The 21,878-nt window shown below is 23.4% G+C and overlaps 1 protein-coding gene across 1 annotated transcript; it reads right to left on the bottom strand.

The window, feature by feature from the left end:
- Positions 1-1,352: 1,352 nt before the first annotated feature.
- LOC113554635 lies at positions 1,353-14,275 on the bottom strand. Its single transcript, XM_026958561.1, has 7 exons — positions 14,228-14,275; positions 12,536-12,613; positions 5,879-5,997; positions 3,824-3,992; positions 2,719-2,859; positions 2,401-2,613; positions 1,353-1,471 (listed from the first exon to the last, which is right to left on the bottom strand). The coding sequence occupies exons 1-7, from the start codon at positions 14,273-14,275 to the stop codon at positions 1,385-1,387; spliced, it is 855 nt and encodes a 284-aa protein (XP_026814362.1). The 3' UTR covers positions 1,353-1,384.
- Between the last annotated feature and the right edge of the window lie 7,603 nt (positions 14,276-21,878).

The raw sequence follows: 21,878 nt of genomic DNA on the forward strand, positions 1-21,878 counted from the left end.
TGTTCAATATAATAATATATATATAAAGTATACCTATACTGTCAGTGTATAATATAAATATATATTTATAAGTCTATGATAGTAGTATGGTTAGTCCCCGTCAATCATTGTTTTTAAATTAATAATAAATATATACATGATGGTTTAGGAAAATCATTATTGTATATTTATAGAGTCACAATGATTATAATTTATATTTTTTTATCTACGTTTACATACCTACTCAAAACTAAAATTAAAATTATTATTGTATACTTATACGTGTTTCTAAAAAATCTAAGATAATATTGTATTTAACTTGGTAGTATTTCTGTCAGTTATACTATTGTATTTACTATATTAGTTATAAAAGTTGTAATATTTAGACAGGTCGTGACGATGTTAATTGTAAATATATATATATAACTTAACAGACAGGTGAAGGACGATAATAAACATAATAGTAGTAGACACCCTCTATAGTTCAACGTAAACATAATAATATAATATAATATGGATAATAAGTATGTATATATAATTACTAATTACCTAAATAATAATAATTATACAAATCATTCGTTCATTATTTATATATGCACATTATTTACAACGCAATTATTTGATTATTTAAAGACTGCTGATGAAACATCATAATATTTCTAATATACTTGTCTTAAATAGTTTGTAATACACATCGAATTTAAACTACGGGTATATAATATTATACACAGGTACATTTATAATAAAAGTATAATTTTTATTTTATATTTTATATTGTACCTACCAGTTTTACTAAAATCTATATAATATATATGTACAAGACACTGGCGCCATGTCGATGTCGAGTTCCTATATATACTATATAGTATAGGAATTATGTTTAAATTGGTTTCTCAATGATGCCTTAGGTAATCGGCGGGTCAAAAAATTTGTATAGGATCAATAACTCTAATGGCAGGCTGTCAGGTTTTTGAAGAGTTGTTCTTCACATTAGGCATGGGTACATCGCAGTTGAAGTCGCTCTTTCAAGAGATACGTTACATATATTATTATTATTCCGTGATCAAAAACGTTTGTATTCATTGTTACACTCAATTTCGAGGTATTATTACGAGCAAACCTATTATTGGCGGTGTTTTTAAATATATTTATTGGATCAAAGTAAAAAATATAATAAACCGCGTCTGCAATATATTCACTTCATAATAGTATTGTTTTTTTTTTTAAATTGGTACAAATTTATTAAATAATAGTGGGTATAATAATACTGTGAATATTTACAGAAATGTCTAGTACAAATAATAATAATAAGTGAATCACATATTAGTGACAGTATTTACTATTTCAACTATAAAAATAAAATTGTTCTGTGGAAAAATAATAATATTAATGAATATATGAATATTCAAACTTTGATATAGTTTGGCCTCGAAGAAATAATAAAAAGTTGTATAAATGTTATAATCACACAACTTATTAATAATGCACAAATCTGAAATTAAGTTTAAGAATCATTTTTTAAACAATAAAGGTTCAAAATTTCATTTATGAAATTTTATACATTTGTGTGATTAAAATAACTACTTATAAGTTACAGTATAGTGACGTGTAGTTCTTGTATATTTTTAATAATAATTAGGTATATACGAAATATGTATTCCTATATATATATATATGACTATGTTTTGATTTTATTGATGGTTATATATATATAAAGAATGCTTCTAATTTATGAATTACACTTTAAATTAATTATGTATATTATTGATAACTTATTGAAATTTATCATATTTTAATAATATTTTGATTATTGATTCGTTATTTTTTATTAAAAACAATTAAAAAAAAGTTATTTGAAATCTGCTATTATAAACATATATATCTTTTCAAGATTAGGTAATGATGTAAAATTTATTTTAAATGTTTTGCATGGAACCTATATCCTAATTTCACTCGTTACTTCTATATCTTATATTTAGTTTTAATGATTTGCCTCAAGGCCAAACGGCAAATTTAATAATCAAAAATTGCAGTAAGTTAATAAAATATTTGTTAAAATTATAAATTATTATATATTATGGGAGTTCACGAATTAAATACATGTAATAATAAAATGTATCAGTGAAAAGTTAACAAAAAAAAAATTGTATTGAGTTTGTAACTTGCAAGTTAGTATACGTAGTATATTAGTTAGATTATTATAATAATTAATACAAAATAGATAAGTATTAAAGGATAAATAATAAATATTAATTATTTCAGTCATTTTCAGTATTTGATGAATGTACACAAAGTATATGTACGACTCGATTATGAATTTATCACGTGATTATATGAATGTTATTTATATTATATATATCATATATATATATAATATAATATATAATATATATGAATTATAAATGGTTTACTAAAGGATACAAGTTCAACAAATGTCCAGCTTTTTGGTAGTAGAGCAAATTTTAAGCTTTGAATAAGGTTTTTAGAAATTTGTTTACGGACCATACACATTTGTAATGGTATAGTAGATGGTATAAAATCATTCCAATTAATATTCTTTTCATTTTCCCATCCAAGATCACATTCACATAAATCAGTAATGCTGTTCAAATATCCATTGTGACAACGGATTTTCTAAAATGTATTAGTACATATTTAGTTGAATCGAATTTTAAGTATAAGTTTGTTTTTGTAAACAAAAACACTTTTAAATTATTATTCGTTCTAAGTAATACATACTTGGGTAGAATGAATTTCGTCGAATGTTTGGAACTGTTCGTCACTTTTATTGTTTTCTATCCTAGATAATACTTCTTGAATGTCTTTTTGTGTAATGGTATGATTTAGATCTGCACATTGGTTGTTAAACCAAATATAGGCCTATAAATGGGTTTTAAATTAGTTAATATATTTATAACTTTTAATTCAATTTAATCAAATATATTTCAATATTTATTCTCAAGTTGTCGCAAGTTGAAGAGTATCTATACATAATTATATTTCTTTCTACAAGTCTAGAGAATTATATAGGTTATAGGTATATGCATTAAAAAAATAATAAATGTGCATTATAAAAGTCAAGAAAAAACATTTTTAACCAAATAATTAAAAGTTTATTAGTATTAATAATTTTCCTTTTTTTTATAATACAACATTAAATCCATATTAATCACTGGATACTTTAAAAAAAAAATATTAAAAAATAATGATTATTATTTTAAAAATAAAATCATAGGTCAGTATAATATATAGATTATAACATCATAAAATAATTTCATCAGTGACTAGTACCTAAGTAAAATATAGGCATTTACTTTTAATTTATCATTATACATTAATAATTATTAAATAACAAGTTTTTTTGCAGAATTATTGTTAAATAAAAAACGTTAGATAATGCGATGCGTACCTAATCAATAAATATGCAGTATTAAGAAAATCCTTAAAACGGGTGTAGAAAAATATACGTATAATATATTTTGTATTTATTTGTAGACTCGTTATATATTGCGTTATTTTTTACTCTGTAGACTATTTATCCAACTACCTTCTGTAAAAAATAAAAAATAAAAACATGCAAATGCTTGATTCCTTAAACCTATAACTATGATGCGAATATAAAATTAGCTGTAAAAACCAAACTACATGATACACATAACCAAGAAAATGAAAAAAATATCGATCACAGCTAACGGCATTCTTTAAATTTGATACAATATAATATATATATATATATATTATATGTCTCTATAATATAAGAATAATTTAAATTAAAATAATAAAATCCTATTAAATAAGAAATAGGTACCTTATTAAAAAAATAATAAATAAATAATTTATTTACCTGATCTCTATTATTTTTTGATTGACATGTTGGAATTTGAACACATTTTTGTTTTTCTGTACTAAAAAATCCTCGATATCCAGAATATTTCATATGACAATTTATAGGATTACAATAATCTAAATAGTCCTCATCAGGAAATTCACATTTCATACCTAAATGATGATTTAATATATAATATAAAAGTTATTAGTATTTAGTTCTAAGTTAATTTCACAATTCCATCAATAATATATAATATATTAAACTAATATAGATTATAAAAATATGAAATGAAACTGTATTAAGTAAAATTGTTATTTTTTTTTTTTATTAAGTATTGGAAAACAATTTTTTTACCATACTTACATCGTACCTACATGTTATTGTTTGGTGTGTATACAATATTATACAACATTAATTTTCGATACTTTGAAAACGCATATTATATTAGATAAATATATATATACTTATCAGTATAGTAAATTAGCTGGATAATTAAACTAGATTGGATAGTTTATAATGAAATTCAACAGATCGCGTGATCACAATAACAAAGTGACAAATGTAATTATTATTGTACGAGCGGGGAAATTTTCAGACTCAACGTCTGTAAACTTAATTCTATATATCTATAGATTTTACTATGTATAGTATTATTGTTACCAGTGTAACCTTATTATTATTATCGATATTTGTCGATTAAATTGGATATGGTATGTATTTGAAGACGTCAATCACCTGCGTATTACAATTTATAAAATAACCGTATACAACAATAATTATATAGATGAAATACATTTTATAGTTTGATTTCAAAAAAGTTGAATTACCTAGAGGGGAAAAATATATTTATGCTTAAATTAAAACTCCTATCATAAACACTATACAATTTCAACTTGGTAGATGTTTATATTTAAAAAAACTAAAACGTCTCACGTTCTTTGTGTAAATGGATTAGTAATTTTTTGACACATATAAAAATGATTAAAAAATATATGCATATTTAATATTTATGAGTTTTTGTGTTATTATTATCTACAACTTATTACTTTATTCAACAACTAATTTTCATTAAAATGTTTTTGTTATTTACAAAAAAAAACTATATTACATTATTTTAAATATACTTATTTGAGCTGTACGTTTTGGAAAATATTTTATATAGGTATATCTTACACAATAGAATATATATAAATTCAAAAAAAATATATAATAATCGATTGATTATGAATATCTAATAATTAATATGTAATTTAATTTAATTTTGAACGAATATAATAATTCTATTGTTACAGACTTACTGTGTAGAATGTACATGAATTTTTTTTATATTAGTAGATCATCATTCATCATTATTTGATTTATTTTAAATGAATGATAAACGCATATTACTATTGGATAACTTTATATAAATCTTTTAAAAATCTGTAATTAACAATTAAAGTGATAAAAATTATTATTTTAGATAAAGAAAATAAATAAAATTGATTCTTTATTTAAATTAATTTTCAGCGAGTACATAATTTACGCTTAATATTATGTTATACCTATAAGTATATACAGAGGGTTTTCGATCAATATATTTTCAAACGGTCATTCAGCTAATTGGGACCGATAAACGATAATATGATATAACTAATGAAGTTATTAAATATTTTACATTATAAATGTATAGTAGTGTTATCTGTTATTACTACGTGTATGTATTAAAATACGCATACAGTAATTAAGAGTTTTCAAATTTATAGAACTTCTGGTATACCTTCTTATTTTTGATAACAGGTACTATTGATATATAGTCAAATTAAATATCTGTTTTAACTTTTAAGTTAAATTAAATTTTTGATTTTTAAGAAAGTAACGATATGATTATTTTTGATTTGAATAAATGAATAACATTAAACTGTAGTTAATTTGCTAGCCATGACATTTTTTAGAGTACGATGCTTACATAAGATGTGATGTAATTATATGTGATGTGATGTGATGTACCTAACCTAAGATGTAAGCATCGTATACATATTATATACTATGTAATATGTATACATTTAAGTTACCTCGTAGCCAACAATACCTTTGTTTACTGTTGTATCAAAATAAATCTTTTGAATGACTGTTGATTCGATATGTTCATTTCTGTTATATATTATATTTACACGAACATCACATTCGCCTCGACGATTGTATGAATACTGTCGAAGAATGGATGTAATTATTAAAGAAATATGCGTTTCGTAAGACATAATTTATTAGTTTTTTGCATTAATAAGTAAAATACTATTAATCTACGATAATTTATTACTAATTTTTTCTTAACTATAATTTATTATCATTATAATTATAGTTACTATGTTTCATAGTGGTGCATTGTTTTAATAAAAATAGATTAATATTTTGTTATAGAACAAATTAATTACATTTATATTCAAATTATGAAATCCTATAAAAAAATTAATATTAAAATATTATGCACTATATATTTCATCAGTTTATACAGTTGATAATTATTTTGATAAAAGTTTGTTTGGTAGAAATACCAATTGACTTAATATTATATTAATGTATATTAATATTTATGCTTGATATAAGTATAAATATATTTATGTTATAATGAGGCTTCTAAACAAACCTATATAATATTATGATTTACGATTTTGGTTGATAAATGAACTAAACAGTAAAGTGTGAACCATGTTTCATATGATCATTAGAATAAACACTTAATTACATTCGTGACTACACTTAAAGATAAACCTATAATTATGCAGTGTTCAAATTGAATTTTCCCTTCATATGCTAATATGCTAATATAATAATAAAATGGTTAAAATAAATATAATTACTAATTGTTTGTTGTTGCTTATTTGTATCCTTAATTGCTCAAAAAAATAGTGCTAATTATCAAGAATTAGAGCTTATAATTAGTTATAACTAATATTTGAGTATTGCCGAAAGGTATAATTGTAATAATGTAAATTATCAGTAAAAGAATTAGGCAATTAATACAATCCCAAAATATAATACCCCTCACATACAGTTCGGCTTTAGGACAAATCACTTAACAGTGTACCAAATAACAAATGCATAGAATTACTGCAGCAGACAAAATTATAACTCTTAATTACCAGGCAATTATTGCCTTCTAACTCAAATTAGCTTAACTCTCTTGCAACAAACATTCCAACTAACTCGTTCCATTACAAAGACTCTTCTCACTTTCCGTCTTATACAAGCGGCTTAAAAATCTGTGCGAATGTACAACAACTGTTTCGACTATAAATAACATTTGATCAATTAATTTAAATTAAAAAACGTACTGCTGAAAAGAAAAAATAAAGATATACCGTATTTAAAAGAAGGAAACATTTTATATTTTTCGTGTTCATTTATTTATTTTAAAAATTAAATTATTATGGTCCATGGGCCGCAATAAAATGCAGTCATGGACCCATCATGATTTGGACTCTTCAACCACTGATCTACATTAATAAGTTGATAAAATTGTAAAATATATTAATAGTTAATATTGTTTATAGTTAATTTCGAAAAAGTTTAAATATAATATTACGTGTGTATATAAAATATAAATAATATCTAACTGCGAGGTTACATACTTATACTAAGTTGGTATTTACATTTTACAGCAGCAATATGAAGGGAAAGAATTCCCAGGAGGTTTTTTACTAGTTGCCAATGGTAACGTTGTAAACTACAATAAAAATAAGGCATTAACCATTGGAGTGTGTCATAAATATACCTAGGTACACATACAAAATTACTGGGGGAGATATTAGATAAGTCTAATTTAAACATTTTTATTTTATAACTATACGTTTTATAATTTCAACTTGACTACTAATGCAAATATCAAATAAAATAAACAGTATAATATTTAGTTTTATCTATAATTATATGCACGGTTTTATGTATATATGATATATTAAATTGTTGCAATTTGCAGCTTATTTTAACTTATTAAAACAAAGGTTTTTATTTTTGTTTTGAAAATTAAAAATATAGTAGGTAGTTTTTTGTATGTCATACCAATTAAAAATATAATAATGTATCGTATAGTATGAAATAATATCAATATAATAAAATATGTTTTATTAAAAAACTGTATTCAATTTAACATTAACAGTAGATAATATTAGTATCGGAATAATAATATTAAGAAACAAACATGATTTTTATCTCTTTTATGTATTTTTTTTATTTATATCATGTCTAAGTTACATATTTTATTAAATATTTATTATAAAACAGTTAAGAAATGTACCCGTCATAATTTATTGCTTACTATATACCTTTAGTTATTAGTTACTATAGTGTTACTACGTTTTATTATATTCTTTATTTGGTATGCACAAGATATATTATGAAATAATAAATAACTGAGCAATTATATACATTATACGATTTAAAAGGTTCAAACAAAAATTGAATTGTACAAAATAGTAACTATTTATGAATATCTACTGGATAATATAATCTTTCTATTTATATAAATGATACATTAATAATATATAATGAATATACCTAACAATTTTTTAGGAATAATTAAGAACATTTATCTTTGCAACTACAAATACCTTTATGGCTATATATACATTATACCGATTAGAAATGTTGCTAATATTGAACCTAAACATGAATTGATAGAAAATTAATTTCAATCCAACTAATTTAGAACAATAGTAAGAACATTATAGCCTATAGGAACAATAGTACATATAATTATCTTTTACTCTTTAATCTATAAATATACCTAAATACTTTGTGATTATTATTTATTATGATATAATTATACTATGGATAAAAAATAGATAAAATGCATACTTTTTTTCAAGCAATATTGTAAATTGCGATAGGTTAAAAAATATCTGGAAAGTCGTTTTGCAGTTAATAGCATAAGTATATCGAGCATCATTGACATCATTTATATTTTTTAAGTAATATAAGATAGATTGAACTAATTTTTCAACGGCATATTATTCATTAAATATATTATATTATTGATTATTTTTATAATATTACAATATATTACATAAATATTATTTTTATTAACTCCCTTTAAAGAAAAACTATTATTTTATGTTTAAATATTATCTAAAAATGTCAACATTTTAACTTGAAACGTTTGGAGACAATGTGTAGCATTGCTACAGTAGCAATATTTATTAACTGCTGTAAGAAAAACTTATGAAAATTTGATACTAAGAAACAAAATGTATTTAACACATATCTAATAAAAAAAAAAATTTCAAACGTTTTGAAAAATATTAAAAATTATATATTGTGCCAAAAAATACAAAAAAAAAAAAAATATTTGGTAAAAATAATTCCAACAATTTTCCCTATGTATGAATTACAGCGAATATACAAAATATTTTCATTTTCCACTATTGCTTATAATAGTTTTTCCAAATTATTTTTAAAAAAATATTAGACATTTTCTACCTTATTGATTTTGAAGTACCTATTAGATAGAATTGTTTGCTATCATATAAGTTACTCCTATATTAAGATTAAAGTATTTTTTACCCAAAAATGTACAATAAATAATAATAGATAAGAAAATAAAATTTAAATTTAAAATACATACTATTTAATAATCAATATATTCATCATCCTACTAAGAATCTATAAGGTTGATTATGATATGGTCAATGGTCATTAATCATTAATAATATATATATATATATACTCATTTATGGATAAAATTTCTGCTGGATATTTCAGATGGTTTAAATATATTCAAGTGAGTTGTAAATTCTTCCTGGGTTCCACGCTTCTGTTATTATTATATGTTCTTGATCATATTTATAAATTTATAATATCTATGTTATACTTTTTCAGTAAATTTTTAATCTGAATTACATGATATATAAATATAATATAATAAAGATATCTCAATATGACAGTGCATAAACTGATAAGTGATAACGCATTGATATTTGATATACAGTAACAACTTGTCACATCACAGTATAGAACATATATTATCTTAATAAATTATAAAAGTAGGCTTGTAAATAAATAAAATTATTTTTTTAATTAAAACTTAAAATAATATTTGGCTTGCCCGTAGCTACAGGTATACGTCTTGGCACTATTTAAAAATAAACATTAAGGTATAATTGTAATAAGCACATATATTTATTAAAATAATATGAATCAGTAGAGTTGTTATATGGTTATTTAATTGTACAGCTTTTTATTTTATTTCTGGGAGCGTATTTTACTATTTTTTCTATTTGGGGAGAATTTATTCTATTGTTAAAAATCGTTCCTTCTCAAAAACATGTGGTTTTAATCAAAAATATTTTATGCTATGGGCTATATATTATAATATATAATGTGGACAATCGTGTGAATATTATTATTATTATACAGAATAACGTCGTCTGTCGTATAAAAACAAAAAACGATACACGTACATTATAATAATATTATACCTATATATTATATATAGGTATATGTATAGGTATATAATATATATATATAGATAAATTCTATTTGTTGTCAACGGATGAAAACATTTTCTCACCATCATAATTCGTGATAGTAGATATATAGCTTTTATTTTTACTTTAAGGCAAAATCTCGTGTATTGTTTTACGTACGAAAATTACGACGAATTAATTTTGGATTTCCGTTTGAAACTTGTAATATTCGAAGTCGCTATTAAATATAATATCATATATATAGGTATACACGACTGCGGTGACGGCAGAAGTTAGTTATTTTTCCCACATCGATTGACGGTAAGTATATGTATGTATGTATTGTATGTACTATGTATGTATGTATGTATGTATGTATATATCTATGTAAGTATGTATGTGTGTATGTATATATATATATTTATGTTATGTACATAAAGCAGTACGTCCGGTTCTTTCATTATTACCTACACTTTTTTTCTTATTATTTTTCCTATTCAATATATAAATTATTAACATGGCGGCCGTCAAATAATTGCTTCACGTCAATTACTACATAACCGGGTTAGGTTATGTAGTCTCGACGTCGATATTGTTATTATCATCATCATCGTCGCAGTCGTTATTATCATTATCATCATAACGCATATACAATGCACCCGAGGAAACAATACAACCGGTTGCTGCGGTTTCATTGGATGACGAAAGGTCACGCCCAATGAACTCTAGCTGTTTTCCAGTTTTCACGTTGTGTTAAGGACGAAATGGACAGGGCCGTATAGATCACTAGACCAGAGCGGATTTAGTTTTATTAATTAGTATATATGTAGGTATACACAATATATATTAATATTTTAGAAAATAGTACGTGCAATTGAAAAATATTATTAATTGCTTAAATTATAGTTAAATACACATGTTGAAAAAAAAATATAAAAATAATGTTGAAAATAAATCTTTGATGGATCTCATTGATATAATATTATATCTATTAGCTATTATATATTTATAAGCAAACATAAGCCATGTTAAAATATTTTATATTTTCAATATAAAATAATGTTAATTTATAAGAGGAATAAAAATGTAATAGTTGTGTATTGATTTTAGTGTTCAATGTTGCAGCGGCTTTTGTTATATTTGTTCTTGTTAAGACAATTAAATGCTGACATGCTGTATTAGATTATCATTTTATACTTTTAAAATTGATTGATTTGGTTTAAAAAGGATTTTCGACGGACTAGTTTCAAAACATAGTAGGTACTTATTTTATTTATATCTATTTATATAAAATAACTTAATTAATATTTTGTAATAGTTTTCTTTGTTAATTTTTACTGCTTGAAGATTATTTATTCCTTGGCTTCTATACTATACAAATATATATATATATATTATATATAAGTTTTAAAATGTAATATATCCTATATAATTTATAGTGAAAAAAATTAGGTGTTTTTATATAACAAAAACGACGTATATGTTTTAATATTTGACTTTTAAATAATATTGAAATACAGACATATTTATTTTTGTCATTTTTGTACTTTCGGAATTAGTTCTAGTTCATTCGCGCAATTAAAATTGGAAGTTTAAAGGTACTGTAGGTATAGAACCTCTATATTTTAACTTACACATCCAATTTAACCTTCACGAAACCAAGTTAAAACTCACTTGAATATACAAAATATAGTAAAATATAAATTAATGGCTATTATTAGCGTAACCTACATAAAATAGAAATGTTTACTATTTAAAAATAAATAGGTAATTCTACAGGTAAATTGGTTTTATATTAAAAAAAAAAAAGTTGATAATTTAATATAGTAAATAACTATAACTATAAGAATTTGTATAAATAATTTGACATCAAAAAAACAAGATTGATTTGGAATTTATTGGGAAATGTTTTCAACCATCTTATTTTTATTAAATGATTCCGATTATAAATAAAAACTATTTGGACACAAGCAGTTATATCTCTGTTTGTTTATATATAGTTTAAAAAATCCAGACCTAGGTTAGGTTAGATTACTACACATACAATTTTTAGACTTGAACAATGACTCTCTAATAGTAAGATTATTTTATCATCAAGTGCATTTTATATTTATATAGTTGTGGCAATTTTATTTGTATATTATATTATGTAGGAACGAAAAAATATTATATATAATAATATGAACTCATGTTACAAAAAAACATTGTTTTTTATATTATAATTTAAACTATATGTAAGTAGTTATAGCCTATAGGTAGGTACGTTATATTTTAAAGAACTTACAATATTCAGGTACTGAAGAGTTATAATTTTAGAATCTCGTCCTGCCAAATCTAAGCTGCTTCCAATTAGTTGAAAATGCTAGAAAATTTATAACATTTTAGCAATTCAATGTAATAACCAATTAATGTAAAAAAAAAAATGAATATTTAATTTATAAAATATAATAATTAATAATTAAGTAAAATTATTTTTACTATACATACTAATATAGATATTTTGTAATAATATATGATTTATTTGATTTATATACAATATTAAGAATAGCTTAAGCGACGTATAGTTATTATAATCTATTTAAAAATTAAATATACAAGTTATAATTAAAATTCAGATCAAACAACAGTATTTTAAATGTTAAACTATACTAAGAAAAATGTTTATAAAAAAGATTTTTATCATGCAAATCAATAACCATAATTTATGTATTCTGAATTTCTAACATAATTATTATAAATGATTAATTATTCTAGTTTTATTTATACCTACTAATTATTAATATATCTGTATTAAATTAAAATTATTATTTTAAAACTCATTCAGACTAAATATTTTTTAATATTCTTGATCTGTAACAACTATCACGTCATTATAAATATTTCTAAGTATCGAAAAAAGGATTTTTTTATTTTTTAATTATTTTTTTACCTTATAAAAATACTGTGGTAATTATTTTTTTTTTATGATTTTTCAGTGCAATTATGTACAAGTATGTGTACTGCAGTTGTCCATTAGTCATTAATAAAAATGTTATATTAATACAAGTACTTGTATAAGTCATCTATTATATTTATATTATATAATTTATAGTTTATACTATAATTATAATTAATATCATATTAAAATAGCTGTTCAATATATTATTATGAATGATAATTTTTAAAATAAAAATATATTATAATTAATTTTAGAATTTAAGCATATTGAATTATAATTTACAATGTAGGTACGTATTTTTCAGATAAGAAATAAATTGTATTTATGTATATTAAGTTTAAAAAAAAAAAATTATAATGTTATCTAATGATGCTAAAGAATAGTTCAATAATATTATTGTTAAATAGTTCGTTAAATAACCTAGGTTAACCTGCATGTTCAAATATAGTATAATATAATATAAATAAATTTGAATAAGCTGGTCAAAACTTAGTATTCTCTCAGCTAAATAAAATATAAATTTAAAAAAATCACAGGCCATTCAAATTAATCTAAAATTATAATACTCCATTTTAATATGTCGAATTTAAGAGTGCGTTAGTTAATATTTACGTATATCGTATATCTTATCGATAGATTAATAATTATGCAATTATGCGTAGATTTGTATATAGTATATTATAGTATACACTATGTACAATAAAATCATAATATAATATTGGAAATGTATATAAGTTATATAGTATAATATAGTATATAATATAATCACTATAACACATTATATATGTATGTGCACGGTGCATGGATATTGGGTTGTATATTTAGGGGGTTTTGTTTTCTGGGTTCTCACACTCATCATCGAATTTTTTTGGTGATTAGCCATATAGTATTTTATTAGCCAGTTAATATTTAATTTTTGTCCATATAATCACTACATAAAATCTCCCCACCCTTAAAGTTATGTTGGATATATACCACTGCGTATGCATACACATGTGTATATGACACTGTGTGCTAATTAAATATTTTTATACGTACGTTACAATCAATATCAGTCTTGTCGATATGTTCACAACATTTTATCATATCTGCTACTACAGTTACCGGACGATAACCGTAATTTTTTAATGTTATGTCTGTGCAATATACAATAACGTGATTAGAACTAGACAATCGTTATGAGAGATAAAAATATTTTACACTTTACTATTTAAATAGGTACGCATTATACATATAATTTATATAACCAACACAGCGCATGGTGTAAAACGTATTATTTTGTCATCTATAGCTAGGCGTCTTTTTATCATATTGAAATTTACAGTATTATTTTTAAAAAATTTTTTTTGGCATTCATTATATACGATTACGTACGACGAAACAAACTTTTATATTAATAATTGTTTTCATTCAAGAGTAAATAACGCGGGATAAACGCAACACACTGCAGCTAGTTCGTCGTGATGATAGGGTGATGTATATACAAACAGGTATCCGCAGAGCCGCAGAGCCGCAGAGGTATACATATCACGTTGGACAATTCTAGGGGAAACGATAAATTAAAAAAAAAAACAAAAACAAAAACCAAGTGTCATACACAAACTCACACACGCTTATAATATACAGACAGACACAAACACACACATACACACACACACACCTAACCGACGGACAAAAAGAACGTATACGTCGTTGTTACTATTATGTGACTGAAACAAGATTAGGTGTACGCGTTGTATATATACGTGTAATGTGCATGGTATAAACAGTGCATTGTTTATGTTGACAACATGCGAAAAAGAACACGCGTCCGTAATGCAGTTGATCACGCGAACCCCCTCGTATACACAATACGATAGTATATTATGTACTCTGGCCGAAAATATATACGTATAAATGTTTAGTTGTAAACACACATACGTGCTACAGTGTGTATGTGTGTGAAAACAAAAATGATACAAAAATATACACATATATAATGTATACGTAATTACAAAACGACGAGATAGTATTTTGCCTTTAGTGGAGTGCGTTTGTAGCGAGGGGCCCAGCCTCAGACTACCTTCACCGCGCCGCCGACACCGCCCCGTCGGCCGGAAACTTCAATCAAAACCGCACTATATACATTATATTATATTGTATTATTATTATTACAAAAAATGTATTTTAGACGATAATAATATTATCATCGTATTATAAACGAGTATAGCGTTTTGTATAGTATTTATACCTATATATACTGTGCGGGCGTTGTCGTCGAGACACGGGTAGTCGAGTTTCCGAATACGTAAAGGTGGATGATATTGTGCAAATGATTATGAAGTGGTCGTCTTCGTCGTCTAATATATATATATATGTAGGTACCTACGAATCACTACTTGCTATACGAGATACTATTATATGATTAAAGGGCACCGTCGTGCGTGTGATAATGATACACCAGCTATATATGTCTTGTGAGATAATAACGTGAAAAATATGTTGCTGATTTATATTATATTATATATATTTACTATAACATAATATATCCTAAAATAGGTACCTATGTAATACAGTATCTGTTATATAAATTATAAGTACAGCCATATACTTGGTACAAGATATATCTTAGCTCAACTGACAAATAGGTACCTTGCTATATCGATCACAATATTATATACATCGATTTTATGATGTATAAACATCTAGTAAATAAAAAAAAATATATTTATATTAAAGTCTCGTATCTTCTCTAAATAATTCAATAATTAAAATATTTAAAACTGTTACACCGTATAATTTGTATAAATTATTTACGATTAAGATAGTAATAAAATAATAATTGTATAATTACTCGTTATATAAACATACGTCCCTGACGATATCAATATACAATATATTATTTTAAGGTCATTATAATTATTATAATATTTTATTAGATTTTTTCAATATGATTAAGTAAACTTACAAAATATTATGGTGAAATCTCCTTCCTTCCAGGGAATTATACCAGAACCCTGAAAATGAACCAGCTTAAAAATATGTAATAAAAATAATAAAATTGTGCTATTTTACTTACTATTATACTGACATCACTTTCTACAAAAACAATTAAGAACCCGATAAACATGAAAACCGATATTAATGGCATTATATATATATAATCTTGAAAAAAAAATGATTATATTGAATATCTTATGTTTGAAAGAAAAATATATCTATACATATATCATACTTATAAATAACATACTACAAACAATATTATTTATTATTTATACCATATTATAAATTATACAATACAATTTTTTGATTTTCATGATGTTGTTTAGATTTAAAATAAACTCATAACAACGGATAGTATATTATATATTTAAATATTCAAGTGAAAATGGCTAAATATATAACCATAGACTAAATGTAAACATTAGGCATACAATTCGTTTGGTCTATGACAAGCAATTTTCCTGATCGTCCGATCTGGCACCAACATTGAAGAATTTATACCTATTTAATATCCTGTCTCGTTTCTCGCATTCCTTTGGATATTTTCGGCCTTTCTAATTCCTTAATAATCCTTCTAAATCCTGCAGGCCTTTAGTTAATGTTTGTGTGATGATTTCTATATGACTCTTATTCGTTTACTATTTACCATGTGTGTATGAATAAAAATATTTTTTTAAGTATCTATAAAAGTTAGTGTTACTTAAAAGTTACTATTACTTATTTTAATAAAAAATGAACAGTTGATAAGTAGAATGCATTGCTTTGTACAATTTTTCAAAGTAAAGAAAATTCTAGGAATATAAGTTTTTTATAATTCCCAGAAGACGAACGTTTTACTTTATGGGTCAACATTTGTAATAGGTACTAGGTATACAATACAACTATATGCTTATTTTTTAAATTACTACCGGAAACTTAATGAAAAACACGCCAATGAAAAAAACTAGCTATATTAAGATTAAATCGGGAAAAAAAGAAATTTTAAATTACATGAAGACAATGAAGATATTTAAGTCAACAACTATGTAACCACGATACAGTTTAAAATTATTTAAGACTAACTTAAAAAATTTATCACTTAGTTGAATTATTTGTTATTGTTAAGTTCTATATTCATTTAAAAACAAAACAAAAAGAATTTATAGAAAAAAATAGGTAATTTTTTGAAAATAATTACAAAATAAAAAGGGAGAATGATTTGAGACGTATTGGTAACGTAAGAAAATTGGGTACCAACTGTTGCGTGATGTTAATGATTAATAACACTATAGTTGTCTATCTTTGTATGGTGTCACGGATTAATACCAAACAGCGAAATATGAGAAGATTTTGATGTTAATAATAATAGACAAGACACTTAGTTATACTGAGTACAATTTAACATATATTGAAATAAAATGTTAATATGATCTGTTTTACTTTATCTATGATCCGGTAATAATACATAGAGAAAATGATGAAACGAGAATAATTATAGGCACACGAATATGTATAGCAAGACGAAGGATTATTATAATATATTTTGTAAGTAATCAAAAATAGTTATAAGTATATGATAGAACTCCGTGATAAACTGAATGAATGTAACACACGTACGTTTACTGTTTAGGATATAATTATATATATATATTTATAAATGCTTATAAAATTAAAATGAGTTTAAATACTGTGTTGGTGTTTTCTACCATGGTGAAACACCATTACAATATAATAATTAAATCAAATAATTAGCATTAAATTTCTAGGTAAACACTCATAATTCATATGGAATTATTATTATTATTTTTGATTATGCAAACATATAAAATAAATATTTTTCATTTTTTTCATGTATTTTTAAAGTTTATGAAAATAATGAAAAATCAGCTTTTGGTAAATTAAAAATGACCTATGATAATTTTAAAATTATGTCAATTTCAGAATTTGCATTCATATCTGCATTTTATCTGTTGAATTATGAATAGGCGATAAATTAAAATAAGAATGCTTCGACATTTTTAATAGAACAACTATGTTCAAACTTTTATAATTATTTTTAGTATTATATTGTATTATATAATTTAATAAATACTTTTTTAAATTCTGAGCTGAGCAATGAATTTATCGATTTCACAATGATGTGTGTATGTGTGTGTTTTTGTGTGTCTGTATACGATAAGTAGTCGAAAAAATGATTCGATTTTCAACTTTGAGCGTGGTTTTAAATACCAAATTGGATCTAGTTTGTATTTTATAGAAGATTTGTGATTTAAAAATATATACTTATTATAAAAGTTTATTAAATCTTTTGAAGTTTGATGTAAAAAAAGAATAAAATAAAGCAGATAAGAATTTTACTGAAAAATACATTAACAAATTACGTGAATGATTTGATGAGCAATACTTATATGGTGTTATAGTTAAACCGTTAAAAATATTAAATCAGACACGTAAAACATTATTTGAAATTGTAAATAACTATGAATATATATATTTTTTTATTAATTTGAAGTATTAAATAATTTGTATCAAACGATAAAATGAGCGCTGCTGTATGCCTCTAATATGCTTGTAATAAGGCCAGGGGTTATAATGGCCTATGAGCGACGTCTATCTTACAAACTAGTTTTGTATTGATAGGAAGATAATAATAATGTATACCTACGTATTTTTTTTACTATTATTATTATTTTTTTTTGTTATTGAAGCGAAGGAAGTGATATAGCGTGACCGAAATGCGATTGAAAAATAAATAGGGAAAAATATTGTCGGAATAAATGAGATAAAATTATAAAAAAATACATCACAAAAATCGAAGGCCAACCGATGTTGGACGATTATAATACTAATCCCAAGCCTGTAATTATGTATCGGAGCCCTGAGGATTTTGCCCCTTCACCCAAGTATCAAAGTCTCAATTATACCGATTGATGTAAAGAGTGCATACGTGTGATGAATCTAAAAAAAAAATGTTTGATGGATGTGGAATGTAACCAGGGGCTAATTTTAAATCTGATTTTAAGAAAGTCGTTTTTTTATTATATATGGATATTTTTGAATTTTATGTAAAATTTAACATATCTGCGAAATTGGCAAATATCTAATTTCTTAGTTATTTATACGATTTTTAATTTTTATATTTTTTAATCTACTGAACTTACGGTGTATTTAAGTAAGTTTGTTAATTTTGCCTATATATCGAAACATATTGTAAAATACTATGGTCAAATACAATCGAAGAATTATATTTATATGCAAATATGCAATTAAAATTATACTAATAAATTTGGACAGAATACAAAGATTCCGTATTGGAATCATCTCAATTCACTCACCTTGTAGTGTAAGATAATTTTAGTGCACTAAAGTGTATTATTTTATATAAATGAAAGCAATATTATAAAGTTAAATAAAATCCAATTCGAAAGTGATTCTAAAGTCGATACTTGTTAATAATTTAAATGAAAATTTATAATTTTATTTGCAATACAAATGTGTAAAAATGTTTTCGCAGTATTTCAATACATAAAAATCGAAATAGAACGAAATTTAAAATTTAGGTAGGTGATGGATAGACCAGGGGTGGCCACGACGAGGCTCGTCAGCCGGCAGCTGCAAGCGGTTCTTTACATCAAGTTTAGAGTAAAATTATTAATTATTTTAATTATTGTATAAACATTTCTAATTTTTAATCAAAATTAAAAAAATAACAAATAATTATATATAGTTTTAAAAATGTTTTTTGAACAAAATAAATCCATTTTTATTTTTTTAAGTTGATAATCATTTATTTAAATTACATACTATTATTTTTAATTAAAGTTTTATGTATGGCTTTTGATAAGTTACTTAAACTATGTTTTTTTTTTTTTTTATCAAAAAATATGTATAGTTCAATTTATAGTATTTATTTTTCCTCTCTGGAAAATATAAATATACTATTTTGTGTTAACACGAACACATTTTAAACTCGTGATTTAAGTAAAGAAATATTTAAATGATTCGTGAACAATTTATTTAATATTTTTGGATCATTTAAGAATTTATCAAGAAAACCTAAAATTGTTGTTATTTATATTGGTGAATAAAATGTAGTTTAATATAATTGATTGATTATATGCAAAACTAGGTAGGTATATCGTCAAAGATCAAAATATATAACTAATCAATGACCAGTTTATAACTTAATATTATATCTTTTTTTAAATACTAATTACTTATATTTAATGTTTTGCTTTAAAATGATTATTAATTATCTTATATCTGATTTAATAGTATGAAACGAAATAAATACATTTTTAAAAATGTGAATAAAAATACCTAAATAATGATTAGTTATTTAATTTATACGTAAATCCATAGGATTAGTAATTGATTTTAATTATATGTGTGATTAACATCCATTGAAAAAATAATTTATTTAAATATTTGATATATCTTATCAAATTCTATGAACTAAAATAAAATAATATACGTATATTACTATTAAATATATAACTATATTTAATATTTGGTTTTAACTTAATACTTATATGTATATATAGTTAAGATCGTTAATTATATATTAAAAATTGAACAAACATATACTACCCACAAAAAGTTAGACCTCAAGTAACTCACTTACTATACTTATTATAACGATGCCAGGTGCATGCTTATAATAGTGATTATTATTATTATTATTAAGTTGAATGTCGTCTGCACCATAATGTAGTCTTTACATACTGCAGCTTCATTGCTTCAGTATAGTGATATACGAGTGTAGACGAGATTTATAGCCAATAACATTACGATTTATATTGGACATTGCTTTGATATTTTATTTTATTTAATGTAATATATACATATTATAAATATAATAAGTTGCTTACTGGTCAGATAGGTATATCAACAGCGTGATTCCATAGAATGCGTGTTTTAATTAAACGTTTCATTATTTACAAATTTTTTTTTAATAATAATAATGCATTAATGCAGTAAATAAATAAAAGAAGTAAGAAAGAGTGCAATTTCAAGTTGTCCATAGTCTTTGGATTCTAGCCAAATTAATGATAAATGAAAAATGAATAGACTTACCAATCGTACAGGTGACTAACAATAATATAAAAAAAGATAAATACTATATATTGAACTAAAATCGGAAAATAGTAAGTATACTTAAGTGTTGATCATTGAGTAGGTCACTATAATAGATAATATATTGAATTAAATTTGAATTCAATCAATATAATTTTTAACTAAAATATTTTGAACATTTTCGTATATTTGAAAAATTTTGTAATATTTAAACTTTAAATGCTTTAAAATTTTATTTTTATTTTTTTAAATTGCTATATAAATACAACTATCTTTAAAATTTAAAATATCCATACATATAGGTTAAATTAGTCTTAATATTGAATAGTCTCAATTTTTCATTTAATTAAAAACTATACTTATAATAAGGAATCTTGTAATACATTTTCATGCAAGGTTAGGTATCATGCATTTTTTATAAAAAAAAGTTGAAATTTTAGAATATCTTTAAATAGTCAAAAAGAGCTAAAATTACTTTGAAAATATCATAACTTAGAAATGCTAATATGAATATTGTATAACAATTTCAAGTATAGGTATCATGCCTTAGTTACGTATATATTTGCTTTTAATTTACAACAAAATTACAAAATCAATTTCGTCAAAAACAATTATACTCTAGATTTTTATGATTACTAAGAAAAATGCGGAC

This window comes from Rhopalosiphum maidis, chromosome 1 (assembly GCF_003676215.2).
Source record: "Rhopalosiphum maidis isolate BTI-1 chromosome 1, ASM367621v3, whole genome shotgun sequence".
Classification (NCBI taxonomy): domain Eukaryota; kingdom Metazoa; phylum Arthropoda; class Insecta; order Hemiptera; family Aphididae; genus Rhopalosiphum; species Rhopalosiphum maidis.